This window comes from Bos grunniens, chromosome X (assembly GCF_055505025.1).
Source record: "Bos grunniens cultivar Pamir isolate PY7600 chromosome X, Bosgru_T2T1.0, whole genome shotgun sequence".
Taxonomy (NCBI): Eukaryota; Metazoa; Chordata; class Mammalia; order Artiodactyla; family Bovidae; genus Bos; species Bos grunniens.
Window position 1 is genome coordinate 121,933,362 of NC_141194.1, and position 13,435 is coordinate 121,946,796.

The following is a 13,435-nucleotide window of genomic DNA, read 5'->3' on the forward strand; positions in this document are numbered from 1 at the left end:
GAAAAAAGCAATCAAAGAAAACAAGGCTGACCCTTGCTCACATCCTTTTGCTTTTTTGACAAGCTCTCGAAACGATTTATAGTTTTAAAATCTAGGGTTTATTTGGGCGAAAATAGAAACTATGCCTTTTCATGTTTATATAACCAACCAGATTAGAGGTCTGTAAGGCAGCATGCTAGAGAATGTAGAACATCATTTCTCCAAACCGAATGGGAAAGCTCAAAGGTCTGGAGCTGTATTTGCTGCAAGCTAGAATTTCTTGAAGAATTACTTAGCATCACAAAAACTTAGCATATTAGTTCCCAGTTGCTACTGTAACTAACTACAAACTCAGTAGCTCAAAATAACCCAAATGTATTGTTACAGTTCTGGAGGTCAGAAGTCCAACTGAGTCTCACTGGGCTAAGACCAAGATATCAACCAGGCTTCTGAGGCTTTAGAGGATAATCAATTTTCTTGACATTCTAGTTTCTAGAAGCTGCCCACATTTCTTAGCTCATGGCCCTGTATCACTCTGACCTCTGCTTCTGTTGTTATATCTTCTCTGATTCTCGTGCCTCCCTCTGTTTAATAACTCTACTTGTGATTGCATTGTTCCCACCCAATAATCCAGGATTATTTCCCAATCAGAAGGTGAGGTGAGGTGTTAGTCGCTCAGTCATGTCCAACTCTTTGCGACTCCATGGACTGTAGCCCTCCAGGCTCCTCTGTCCATGGAGTTCTCCAGGCAGGAATACTGGAGTGGGTTGCCATGCCCTTCTCCAGGGGATCTTCCCAACACAGGGATCAAAACTGGGTCTCCCGCATTGCAGGTAGTTTCTTTACCACTTGAACCACCAGGGAAGCTCTGAAGATTCTTAACTTGATCACATTTACAGAGTCCCTTTTGCCTTGTAACATATTCACAGGTTCCAGGGATTAGGATGTAGACATCTTTGGGGAACCTTTATTCTGCCTACTACACTCAATTCCTCCAGTTGTGAAATGAGGGTAAAAGCAGAATCTACTGCAGATAAAATACTTAGCATAATGTCAGAGTAATGTTCACAATGAGGAAAATTCTCATAGTAGTCACTCAATAAAAAGCAACGCTCCAACCCATGGCCATCAAGCCAATCTCCTGTTCCTACCATAAGGTTTTGAGAGGCCCTGAAGACATATAAAAATGTATGTACATGTGTGTATATATATATATATGTGTGTGTGTGTGTATATGTTTGCTGGAGAGAAGCTATGAAAAGTCATTCATATGAAGTTGTGGATTTACTGCAATTAGTTTGGCAGTCACATATTTAAATCTGGGATAAGTGAGTGGGACTGGGATTAAAAAGTCAAGTGTATCTGATTCATACGTGGGATCTAATGGACATGAGGGATAGAAACAGTATACTTGGTGTGAACTGTATAATTTAGTTTTCTAAAAAATGTAACTTTGACAAATCAAATGAATTGTTTGAGTGCCACCCAGTTGTTTAGTAGTTTTGCCTACTAAATAATAGCTGTTGCCTACAACATATTTGTTCCTTCAAATGGCTTAGATTTGAGAGTAGCTATCAGTTTAATGGATCCGTGTATTCAAGGAAGATTTGCATGGTGGCTCAATAAAATTATCCTATAATGAACAACATTGCAAATGTGATTATACAGGCAATAAATGAAGTGTTCATCCTTGATAGTGCTTTTTCTTTAGAAATGCAAATTTGGTAGGCTTTTTGTGATAAGCAAATCACTGAACATTTTGAAGGAATTAAGGGAGGAGAAGGTATGATAAAATAATCAGGAAGTTTTACTTAAGAATGATCTGATTAGAATGTAGAAATATTTTTAGAAGCATTTTATTCAGCTTTGAATGTTTATAACTATTTTATCAAATAGACAGAATAACTGATTTAATAAAACAACCAACATGAAACCTCTGACTTAGGAGCAGCTGAACACCCCCAAACCCTGCCTGAACTCTCTTTCCCATGGATTCTGTGGACAGTGATTCTGCGTCTCTCTCTTTTCTGCTTTGTCCCCTATTGTGTGATCAGAGGCCTGACTACTGGGACAGCCTTGTTCTCCTAGGAGTGGCAGGGTAGAGACCAGGGCCTGACCTCGAGCAGAGAGTTACCACATGGTTTTCTCTATTCCTGTAGTATCCTCCCCTACCCCCACCCCCAGTTTTGGATGGGGGCGAGTATACCAGGCTTTAAGTTGGTCATCCCTGGGGTCGGTCGCACATCTAGAGATTTCTAATGCAATACCAGAAAATATGACATTAAGGAAAGTCAGAAAAAGGCAATGAAGCCATATCAACCTAGAGTCCATGAAAGAATAAAAATAAGAGTACTTTAAGTGCTTTAAGTGTTGGCAAAAGTAGGATGCTTTCCATTTCATTTATTTATTTTTCATTGCACTGGGTCTTTATTGCTGCTTGGGCTACTCTCTAGTTGCAGTGAGTGAGGCCTACTCTTCACTGACGTGTGCGGGCTTCTCATTGCAGGGGCGTGTCTTGTTGCAGAGCACAGGTTCTAGGTGCTTCACAGCCGAGCACAGGCATGGGCTTCAGTAGTTGCAACACATGAGTTCAGTGGTTGTGCCTCCCGGGTTCTAGAGCAAAGGCTCAACAGTTGTGGCACACGACATGTGGGATCTTCCTGGACCAGGGATTGAATCCGTGTCTCCTGCATTGGCAGACAGATTCTTCACCACTGAGCCACTAGGATAGCCCCTTGATTCCATTTAAAAGTGAAAAAATAAGCTGAGTCAAGGCAGTTAAGTATAATACTAATACTGGTAATTTGCCCATGTGAAGAAGGAAAGACTTAACTCCTAAAATGAATTCTATTTCAGGGTAGAAATAGAATTAGCGCTCTCAGTCTAGAAATAGGTCCAGAGTTCTCACAAGTCCCTGTCTGAGTTTCCCTTAAGCAAGCCTTTATCCATAGCCTGAAAAACCTTTTGTCTAAGTCTACTTGTGCATAAGTCCAAGAACCCCAAGTAAATTAAAAAAAAAAAAAACTATCTTATTAGTTTTTTCTAGGGTTGACACAGTAGCTTTATATTTATTATTTCTTTTAATTTTTATAACAACTATGGGAGGTATTATACCATTCTTAGCATAAACTAAAGTATACATTTGTACATACTAGACAGTGAAGAACAGGGAAGCCTGGTGTGCTGCAGTCCATGAGGTCACAAAGGGTTAGACATGACTTAGCAACTGAAAAACAACATAATAGACAGTAGGATATACAGTATCATTGGGACTCTCTGTTTCTGTTTCCAGTTCTCTATACTTGTTTGCTTTGTTCTTTGAAATAAGCTTCCTCTGGCTGTAGGGGTCATGGCTAACCAGTGGCCCTGGAACTGCACCCTCTAAGTTTCCTTCCCTTAGTGCTAGTTCAAAAAATGCTAGTGTGAGACTTGGATTCTGCTTACATCAAATTTTCATCCCATGACAAATCATTGTGTGTTAGGAGGGCAAGGTCATGTAGAAAGATAACAGTTCTCATTAGGAACCAATATTAAGATTAATAAGAGACTGTCTTAGTCTTTATGGGCTGCTATAACAGAATACCATAGACTGTGTGACTTATAAACAACAGAATTTACTTCTCACAGTTCTAGAGTCTGAAGTCCAAGGTCAGGTTGCTGGCAAATTCTGTATCTGGTGACAGCTCATAGATGGCCTGCTTCCTTCCTGCTTCATAGATGGCCATCTTTTCTGTGTCTTCACATGGCTGAAGAAGTGAAGGAGCTCTCTGGGGTCTCTTTCTTAAGGGCACTAATCCCATTCATGAGGGCTCCATCCTCATGACCTCGTCATCTCCTGAACACCCCACCACCAAATACCTTCACATTGTGGCTTAAGTTTCAACATAGGAATTTGGTGGGGAGAGGATGTAGAATCTCATGGGAGGGGAGGGTAGTGCAGACATGGCCCCCTTGGGGAGTGATCAGTTGGATAGCCATCCCAATTTGTGTCTGTTTGTAATCATTGTTTAATTTACTGATTTAAGCTTGTGCTCCTTTCTTTTCCCTATTTGTGTCACATTCAGTTCTCTTTCCCTCACTTTAGTTGTCATTGCTACTTGTTTATGGTTTTATCACCATCTCGAATTAAATTTTAAAAATTTCCACTTTTGAATGTCATTTCAGAGTCTAGGTCTTATCCCTCTATGAAAGTTATTCTTTTTTAAAAAATAGACTGTATTGTTTAGTGCAGATTTAGGTTCACAGTAGAAAGTACAGACTTTCCATATATACCTGCCCCCACAGTATCTTATTAATTTTTCTTTTATAGTTTTTCTCAATTATTAGTATTTCAGCATTCCTGAAAGATGACTGTATTTAAAGCATTTTGAGCATATTTTACTTTATTATGCTTCACTCTGCTCTTTTGAGGCTGATGACTCCCAATTCTATATTCCAAGTCTAGGCTTCTTTCCCTCCTTCCTTGTACATCCATTTGTCTGATGGACATCATCTGGTTGTCCTGCTGACCCTTCCAACCCAATAGGTCCAGGAATAAGAATCAGTATCTTATCCCCCTCCTGAAAGCCTGCTTCTCTTGTGTTCCCATGTCAAAGAGGGTTGTACCATTCACCCAGTTAATTACTCAAGCCAGAAATCTGGAAATTGACTGTCATAGTCATTCTTTTCTCGTCAGACATATCCAGTTATCATACTTTGCACATTATACCTCCTAAATTCTACCCTTATCCCTGTTGTTGTTGCTGTAGTTCAGAAACTCATCATCTCTCGCTTAGATGACTGTTCCAGCATGCAAACTCATCTGTTTGCTTCCATTCTTGTCCATATCCAGTCCATTCCCAAAGCCAAAGTGATCCTCCTAAAATGCAAATCTAATTATGTTGCTCTGCTACTTAAAAACCCTTAAGAGTCTCCCCTTGCATCCAGGAAAAGACCCAAGATCTTTCCTGGTCTGGATCCTGCTCATCTTTCTAGCACCATCTCCCATGACTACATCTCTCCACCCTCCGGCAGCATCTTCCTCTAGCTTTCCTGACTGGGACCTCTTGATATAATACAGTCTTGAGTACCAATTCAGACTTCACCAGTTGAGCCAAGTTATACTTAAACTCTCTGAGCCTCACTTTCTTTATTTGTAAAAGCGGATTGCCTAACTACTTCACAGGATTGTTATGAAGAGGAACTGTGATGATGTTAGCAAAATACTTGGCATACAGTAAGCATTTGAATGTGGTACTTTATTACTTATATCAGGCCATATTATTCCAGCCCTTGTGAATTTTGCATAGGGTTCTCCTTGTCTTTTGCACTCTTTCATTTAACAGTTACTTCTTGACCACCTACTATATGCCAGTATTCTAAGAAGTTGGAAAACATGGATACACCAGAAAAACAGTCTGATCCACTTTATTCCTCTTTAGGCAAGTCCTTTTTGACATTCCTAGGTCTAGGATGCTCTGTGCTACACCTTCCTGTTGTATATTATTCTAATTCCCTTGTTTCATTTATCAACTTATCATGCTATAGAGTAAATGATGCTAATGGACTCTAGACTATCATTTTCTTACAAGCTGGGTAGGGACTGTATGTTATTAATTGGTGTACACTGAATGCTAACAGTGCCTGATAATCATTCACTTAAATATGTGGAGGAAACATGTAGAAGATATTTGGTGAATGTCTCTTGGATGAAATAAAAATACAAGTCCACAAAATAGTTTTCTTCCATTGTTTACTGCAGGTATTCACTATTTCAGCTCCCTTTAGGCTTTTAGGGCTATCCTAGAAATCTGCCTCCTGATTCTGTTTTGCAAGGATTAAAAACAATTTGAGTACAAAAACAATCATGTTTAAAATGAAGCTTAAGAGTGTAATTCAGTGTGAGAAAATTCCAGGCCACAAGCACTGCAAGGATCTGACCTGATGACCTTACATTCATTTCATTTCTATTTTCGTGTTTTAAGATGTTATCAGCATCCATTTTTTAAGTTTTATCTTTTCAGTGGTTTTTATGACTTTAGAATTTGTTTTCTTTGATTATATATTTTTTGCCATGTGCTCACCCGAGTGCATGTTTTGACAATTTTTTCTTTTTTTCCTGTGCTGTTTTTTTCCCTATAGTCTTCATTCCCTGGGAACTTGCACTTGGTTTTGGTCCTTCGTCCCACCAGTTTTCTCCAACGAACTTTCACAGACATTGGATTTCGATTTAGTCAGGAAGATTTCATGCTCAAATTACCGGTAAGAATATATTATTTAAGTGTTTTGACCCTTTCTCATGAAGAATTTGTATCATGTTGTTGTTATTTTACATGTGGTCACAAGTGCATGTAAAAGAAAAAAATTTAGATTTTGTCTTCCAAAAATGTAAATTCAAAATGCCTTAAAGTCTTCTGCTCCTACTGTTAAAGTAAAGGAAAAGATTAGTCAATTTGTAACAAAGCAGTTCGTTTTGAAAAAAGATGTAAATCCCATATGTTATATATGTGTGTGTGTGTATATATATATATGTGTATGTATTTGTGTGTGTGTATAAAATCAGGACATTTTATTTTTAGAGAATAAAATGAATGTGTGTTTTATGTATTTGACCTCCCATGAACTTACATCCTGAGCAGTTCAGAGTAGCTTTTTTTTTTTTTTCCAGAAGATATTTTTATACACTTTTAGTGTAGGAAATAAGAGTGCTCATAAATTTTGCTACTTTTGCAAAGATCAGTCCCTCATGATAAATTATAATTTACTATAGAAAGCCCTTCCTTTGTCATGGGCTTAACATTCTTTCAGAGGGTTGACCACAGACAGTGCAAAATTTTTAGGTCAGAGAGAATCAGGTGTTTGGGTTTCTATGGAGATTACTTTCATTTTACAGAGAAATGTTTTGTAAATGAAAACTATTATTCCTTGAGGGAAGGTAGCGTATCCATGTGTGTGGGGATGTACAGGAGAGAGTTGTTAGAACCATTTATAAAAGATAAATTTCTGCTAAACGAATGCTTAAGTTCATTGTACAGTTGGCTGTGTGGAGGAGTGCCATGGAGGGCAGTTAACGGTATCTTTCTCACTTATTTGTATAGGTTGTTATGCTGAGCTCAGTTAGTGATTTGCTGACATACATTGATGACAAGCAGTTAACCACTGAGTTAGGCGGCACCTTGCAGTACAGCCACAGTGAATGGATCACCTTCAGAAATGTATGTTTCTTTTGCCCTTACTGTAGAGCCTGTAGTTCATTTTTGAAATCTAGTTCTAGAATTTTTTTTTTTCTTCCTTGGGAAAAACAGATTTCTGGGGTTCCTATTTTTCAAAAACATATAATTCAACGTCTTGATTTTCTTGCTTAGGAAATATCTAGAAATGATGAAGAGTCACTGAGGATGGCATTTAAATGAGAGGCCTAGGGAATAAGGAGACCTTACTCTGCCCACCCTCTCCTGTGGCCGTGTAGTAACTTGAAGAAACCAAGGGTTTGGGTTCAAATCCTAGCACTGCTGATTTTTATCAATATAACTTTGTGCAAGTTGTAAAAGCTCTCTCAGCCTCAGTTTTTCCAACTATACAGTGGGAAGAATAAGACTTTACCTCATTGGGTTATTGAGAAGATTAAATAAGATTACAGATGTACCATGTTTGACACTGTGCCTGGCCTATGGCTTGCCCTCAGAAAATGAGAGTCATCTTATTAATCTCATCAGTCTAGTGATTCTGCTGGGGGCAGTTAAATTTATAGCAAAAATGCCTTCTGTTCTAGAAATGTATGGATAAGCAAGGGCTCTGTGCCTCACTAGAGTGAATTTGTCATATAAGAGTCTTCTAATTCCAGAGGGATGGGAACCCTTCTGAAGGAAATAATGATATTTACTTAAATCAGGATTTTATTTTCCTCATCTTTATTTTCATTCAGCAGTCCTGTTCATTCATATGAAAGTGAGTCGTCAAAATAAGCAGTGGCTTGCCTTTAATAACCTAGAAAGCTAAAAATAAAAGAGCAGATGCCTTGAGTTACATGGTAAACAGAGGGTTTATATAGTCTCTAAATGTTGTCCTTTCTCTAAGTCACTGATTTTGGAAACAAAATGAACAACCAAACCTTACTTGACATTTTAGGGCAGCAGAGCCTTTGGGGTCATAACTTCAAATCTTCTCCAGAACTTGAAATGAATTATTGTGACTAATGTTCCTCTGTCATCTTAGTCCATCAAATGCTAACACTTGTTCATAAATGATAATAAAGTGGCTTTGATGGTCTCATATCTCTTCAGAAGTAGTTATTATTAAAACAATTGTGCAATTCCAAAATTAAATAGAATAAGGAACACACAATGTTTTGCCAGATAATAAAACAAATTACTCAGTACGTGGCATATTTAAGAAACGGTTTTCATCATTGTTTGAGAAATAAGTACAGATGTTTAGATATTCAAGAAGTCTCTTCACCTCACTAAGTTTCTTAGGGGCTTAGATGCAAAGTTAGGGTTCATTGTCAAGGCCAATGCTAACTTTCCTTGCAGAGGAGAGGTCATAGTGTATGTCTTGGCTGTCATATCTAAATGAAAGTTAATATAGTTGCTGGTCTAGGTTTTGATATGCTGGCCAAGTTACCACAGAATTAAGAGAATCATGCACGGGCTCTTTGCAGGCTATAGAAAATTTTGCCCTCACAGTGAAAGATACGGCTCAGATGTTACAGTCCTTTGGAACTGAACTGGCTGAGACAGAACTACCAGGTGACATTCCTGCAATGGAAGAAATTCTTGCAATTCGTGCTGAAAGGTACCACCTGTTAAAGGTATGTCTGATAGGGGAGACAAACCAAAATTTTCCATGGTCTTTCTTTTGATAGAGAGGTGTTGAGTGTGTCTTATTTCACACAGATTGCTGGGTAGGGAGACAAAAAGAGATGTTTATATGGTGTAAAGCACAATATTAAAAAAAGAGTACGAGAGGAGGATGTCCTGGATATGTTGAATTTAAGTGGCCCTTTTTTTGAAATGGTGCCCCTCCCCCTTCCCTCTCCCCATCCATAACCACTAGTTCTCTGTTTCTTTTTTCACTAGTTTGTTTTACTTTTTAGATTCCACATATAAGTGACATCATATGGTATTTGTCTTTCTCTGTCTGACTTATTTCACTTAGCATAATACCCTCCCAGTCCATCCATGTCGTTGCAAATGGCAAGATTCTATTCTTTAATGGCCGAGTAGTTTTCCATTGTATATATATATGTATGTATACCATATCTTCTTTATCCAGTCATCTGTTGTTGGATGCTTAGGTTGCTTCCATATTAAATTAGAACTTTCTACCAGTGAGAGGAAGCTACAAACTGAGCCTTGGGGTACTTGTGCCTATAAAATTGGGGACTGTAAATCTGTCTCAATAGGCAGAGGCTTCTTGGAGATTCTTGCAGCTTTTGGATTCCATGGTACTGAGGTAGTTCTTGACTTTTCAGTGATGAAAGCAAAGGCTGTGCTAGAACTATGCTATTCTGCATCTGTTGCTGTATGCTGCCTTCTACCCAGCTCATTCAGAATAGGTGCCCAGCAGGCTGACACTTCCTATTTTGCCTTTGTACAGAAGGATATCACAGCTGTAACCAAAGAAGGAAAATTTCTGCTAACAAATCTGGAAGTGCCTGATGCTGAGGGTGCTGTGAGTTCAAGACTTGAAAATCATCAGCCGACTAGTGGTGACTGGCAAACTATTAATAAGTAAGTAGTATTCTTTGGGGTTTAGAGTTACTTATCTTATACTTTTGATAGGGAATTATATATTTTTGTGGCTACCTGTTAACCTGCAAAAGCATTCCTGGACCTCTGGCATTCAAGCTGAGAACTCCTCCCCATGTTGACCCACAGATATTAGTTTGCTCATAGGCGAGATTCTGTGGACACTGATAGTCTCTACCTGGACCAAATGTCATGGGCTGTGACTTTGCCTATAATTCTTAACATCCAAAGCAGGGTTATCTACCTACCTGCAATACAAATCATTGGTTTAATGATGATTTTGCTTTGTTAAGATTGCTGACTCAAGTACATGATATGGAAATAGCTTTTGATGGATTTTGGGAAAAACACCAGCTAAAAATGGAGCAGTATTTGCAACTCTGGAAGTTTGAGCAGGATTTTCAAGAGGTCAGTTAAAACTTTTCTTGGGTACAGTTTCTTTTGTTATGCTGGAGGTTCTTACTCCTTGATCATCAGAAACACAGTCTCACAAGATGCAGGATGCCCATGTATACCCCCAGAGAGGTGAAAAGGAGGCAAGTGTGAGTGTGCTTTGACTTAGAATGAAGAAAACAGCTACGAAAATGCCAACACTTATACTTCTCTGGCTCAGGCTCATTTCTTATGGGAAAGCACTTAAGGGGCTAACGTAGATGACAGGGGTAAAGTTGCTGTCTGCGTTGATGTTTGATAGTCAAATGTATTTTAGATGTAAAATACTTTCAGACTATGGGAAATCTACCAAGGGAATAATACTAACTTCCTTCATGATTTTTAAACTACCATCTACCTATGCTGACGATATTTAATATGATCTAACAAAACATTTTTTTCTGATTCAGCGACTTATTTCTATAAAAAAGCCTGATGGATGAGATTAAATTGTGTTTAATTATACATTATTTAAAAGGTTATAAGTATATTCTAGTTCTGTCCTTCTGGAAAATCCATCCTATATGGTCAAGAGACATAGCTTCATTTTCCTTTCCCTTTATAGTCGGCCTCCATGCTTCTACCAGTCTCTGTCATAGTATTTTCCCAGGGATCCAAGGAAAAGTCACTTCTCTCTCTTACATGTGGTCAGCCTGTTTCTGCCCATGAATGGCTGACTTGCCTAGTATTCCATTTGTTCTAGCCAAATCAGTTGGGGGAGGGGACCCAGGGCTCAGTTATTACCAGCCTTTTCCCTCTGGTGATTCAGATTTTGAAGTGTCAGGCTCTCGGTAAAACTTTTCTTAAAGAAAGAATAGGTATAGAACAGTCTTTTGGACTCTGTGGGAGAGGGTGAGGGTGGGATGATATGGGAGAATGGCATTGAAACATGTATAATATCATATGTGAAACGAATCATCAGTCCAGGTTTGATGCATGATACAGGATGCTCGGGGCTGGTGCACTGGGATGACCCAGAGGGATGGTATGGGGAGGGAGGTGGGAGTGGGGGTCAGGATGGAGAACACACGTACACCCGTGGTGGATTCATGTTGATGTATGGCAAAACCAATACAATATTGTAAAGGAATTAGCCTCCAATTAAAATAAATAAATTTATATTAAAAAAAATGAAAGAATAGGTCAGATTACTCTTGGGCCTTCCAGATATTAATGTCTGTCCCTCCTCTCCAACCAAACACATGTAACAACATTACTTTTCCTGAACAAACCCATTGTGCCTCTACTTATATGTTAATTTGCCTCCAGGTTGCATTGTCATCCTGTGGTTATAGTCTGTTCTGTGAAGTCGTTGTTGCCTCTGATCACTATTATTGTTTGTCATGAGTCCGAATCTCACTGATGCAATCTGTCTCTCATAGTGACATAGGCTCTGATAGGTTCATAGCAGATAGGTTCTGAATATTTAGGCATTTAACTAAATAAAAGCATATGTGGGAATTTAAACTTGTAAGAAAAAACTTGAATATTCTCAAACTTGAGATCCTCTTGAACACACAAAATAGGAATATTTTCTTGCATAATCACAGTACAGTGGCCATATTTTTTACATTTATGAATAATGTAATACTTTTCTATTATCTGCAATCAGCATTCCAATTTTCTCAATTGACTCAATCATGTCCTTTATATCATTTTCCTGCCTCAGCACAGGATCCAGTCTAGAGGGTCAGGTATTGCATTAAGTTGTCATGTGTCTTTAGTCTCCTTTAATCTCTAATGTTTTTGTAGCCTTTCTTTGTCTTTTATGACACTGACATTTTGGAAAAATACAGTCGTTTTTAAAATAAAATGTTCACCATTTTGAGTATGTCTGACATTGTCTCATGATTGGATTAACCTGCATATGACCAGCAAGAATACTGCATATGTGACGTGTCCTTTGGAGGGTTTTGGTCACCCTTTCAGGGTGCTGTTGAATTTCTCCATACTACAGTTACTTCCCCCCACCACCCCTGCCTGCCCTTGCAACTGGTTGGAAATATTGGGTTGGCCAAAGGTTCATTCAGGTTTTCCTGGAAGATGTTATGGAAAAACCCGAATGAACTTTTCGGCCAACCCAATATGTAGGGAAAAAATGTAAGGCCATGCAATTATCTTGCTCCTCATCAAAAATTCATCAGTGTATCATCAGTTGATGATTCTTGCTCCAACCAATCTTTACTATGATAGTTGTGAAATGCTGATTTTTTGTGTAGATATGTCATGAGGTTGTAGCTGTTTTAGGCCCACCAATAGGAACAAGAGCACAAGTCATTTTGAAGATGCTAGAAAAATGTCTGTCAAAAATGCCCTTTAGTACAATATTTATCTACTTATTGGGCTTAGGACTTCATAGCTTTTAATTCATTATGTTCTTGACTGTTCTGTTGTTTGCACCTGGCTGTTGTGTCCTTGTGACATGTCCAGACATTTTTATCAGTTCTTTACTTTCTGGCATAAAGAGATGTTCCAAGCTTATCATATTCCTGTTCTGTCTCAGCCCTGGAATCAGCCAATTTCCTATGAAGCCCCAATTTCTTTTTCTGGAAAATGATTTTCAAAACCAAGGTCTGGGTATTAGATGTGCTCATTGCTACTGAAGGGTCTTTGTTTCTAGAGCCACTCACCATACAGCTAGGGAATATATGTGCATGTATATGCACGTATGTATACCTCTATACATGTCCACATACAAATGCCTTCACATGTACATTGTGATCTTTTATAAATCATCAGTGCACACTGATGTCTAGCAGGTTAAATTTTAATAGATTATATTGATTTCTGTGAATAAGATATCTGAAAACATTTTCCGTATGTGTGATTTTTCCATGTTGAGGTTCTTAATTAATAGCATTTACTACAAAGCTTGATTATTAGGTGAAAAGGCTTAATAATTTGCGTGCTTTGAAGACTTTTTCTCCTCCCCTACTTTTAGCTCGTGAGTGAAGCTGAACTTATACTAAATCAACAAGCGGAGTTGGCAGATGTAACAGGGACTATAGCTCAAGTGAAACAAAAAATTAAAAAGTTGGAAAACTTGGATGAAAATTCTCAGGTAAGATTATATTTTAGATATGCAGTGTCTCTAAAGAGTATAATAGTTACATTTTGATGTCTTTTGGTAGTATAAACCCTTATGACTAGTCTCTTGTAACAACAGTCTGTATGATGGGCTCAACAATATTTGTCTATTCTGTTCAGTGTGGGCCTGAGATGAACTTGCAGACATCTCATATAGTTGTAACTGTTTCAGGCCCATCCATAGGAACAAGAGCATACATCATTTTGAA

General features: G+C 38.3%; 1 protein-coding gene across 13 annotated transcripts in view; it reads left to right on the forward strand.

Annotated features, from left to right (window-relative positions):
• MCF2 (MCF.2 cell line derived transforming sequence) overlaps positions 1-13,435 on the forward strand; it is a 120,876-nt gene that overhangs the window by 53,483 nt on the left and 53,958 nt on the right. For 7 of the 13 annotated variants that reach the window (XM_086388441.1, XM_086388442.1, XM_086388444.1 and 4 more), the window contains 6 exons: positions 6,100-6,219; positions 7,056-7,172; positions 8,618-8,767; positions 9,556-9,689; positions 10,001-10,115; positions 13,081-13,200. In XM_086388441.1, coding sequence (XP_086244567.1) covers positions 6,100-6,219; positions 7,056-7,172; positions 8,618-8,767; positions 9,556-9,689; positions 10,001-10,115; positions 13,081-13,200 — 756 coding nt within the window. Of the gene's footprint in view, positions 1-1,048; positions 1,168-6,099; positions 6,220-7,055; positions 7,173-8,617; positions 8,768-9,555; positions 9,690-10,000; positions 10,116-13,080; positions 13,201-13,435 lie in introns of those variants that run through there. The other 6 variants (XM_086388443.1, XM_086388445.1, XM_086388449.1 and 3 more) reach the window with 2 other exon arrangements.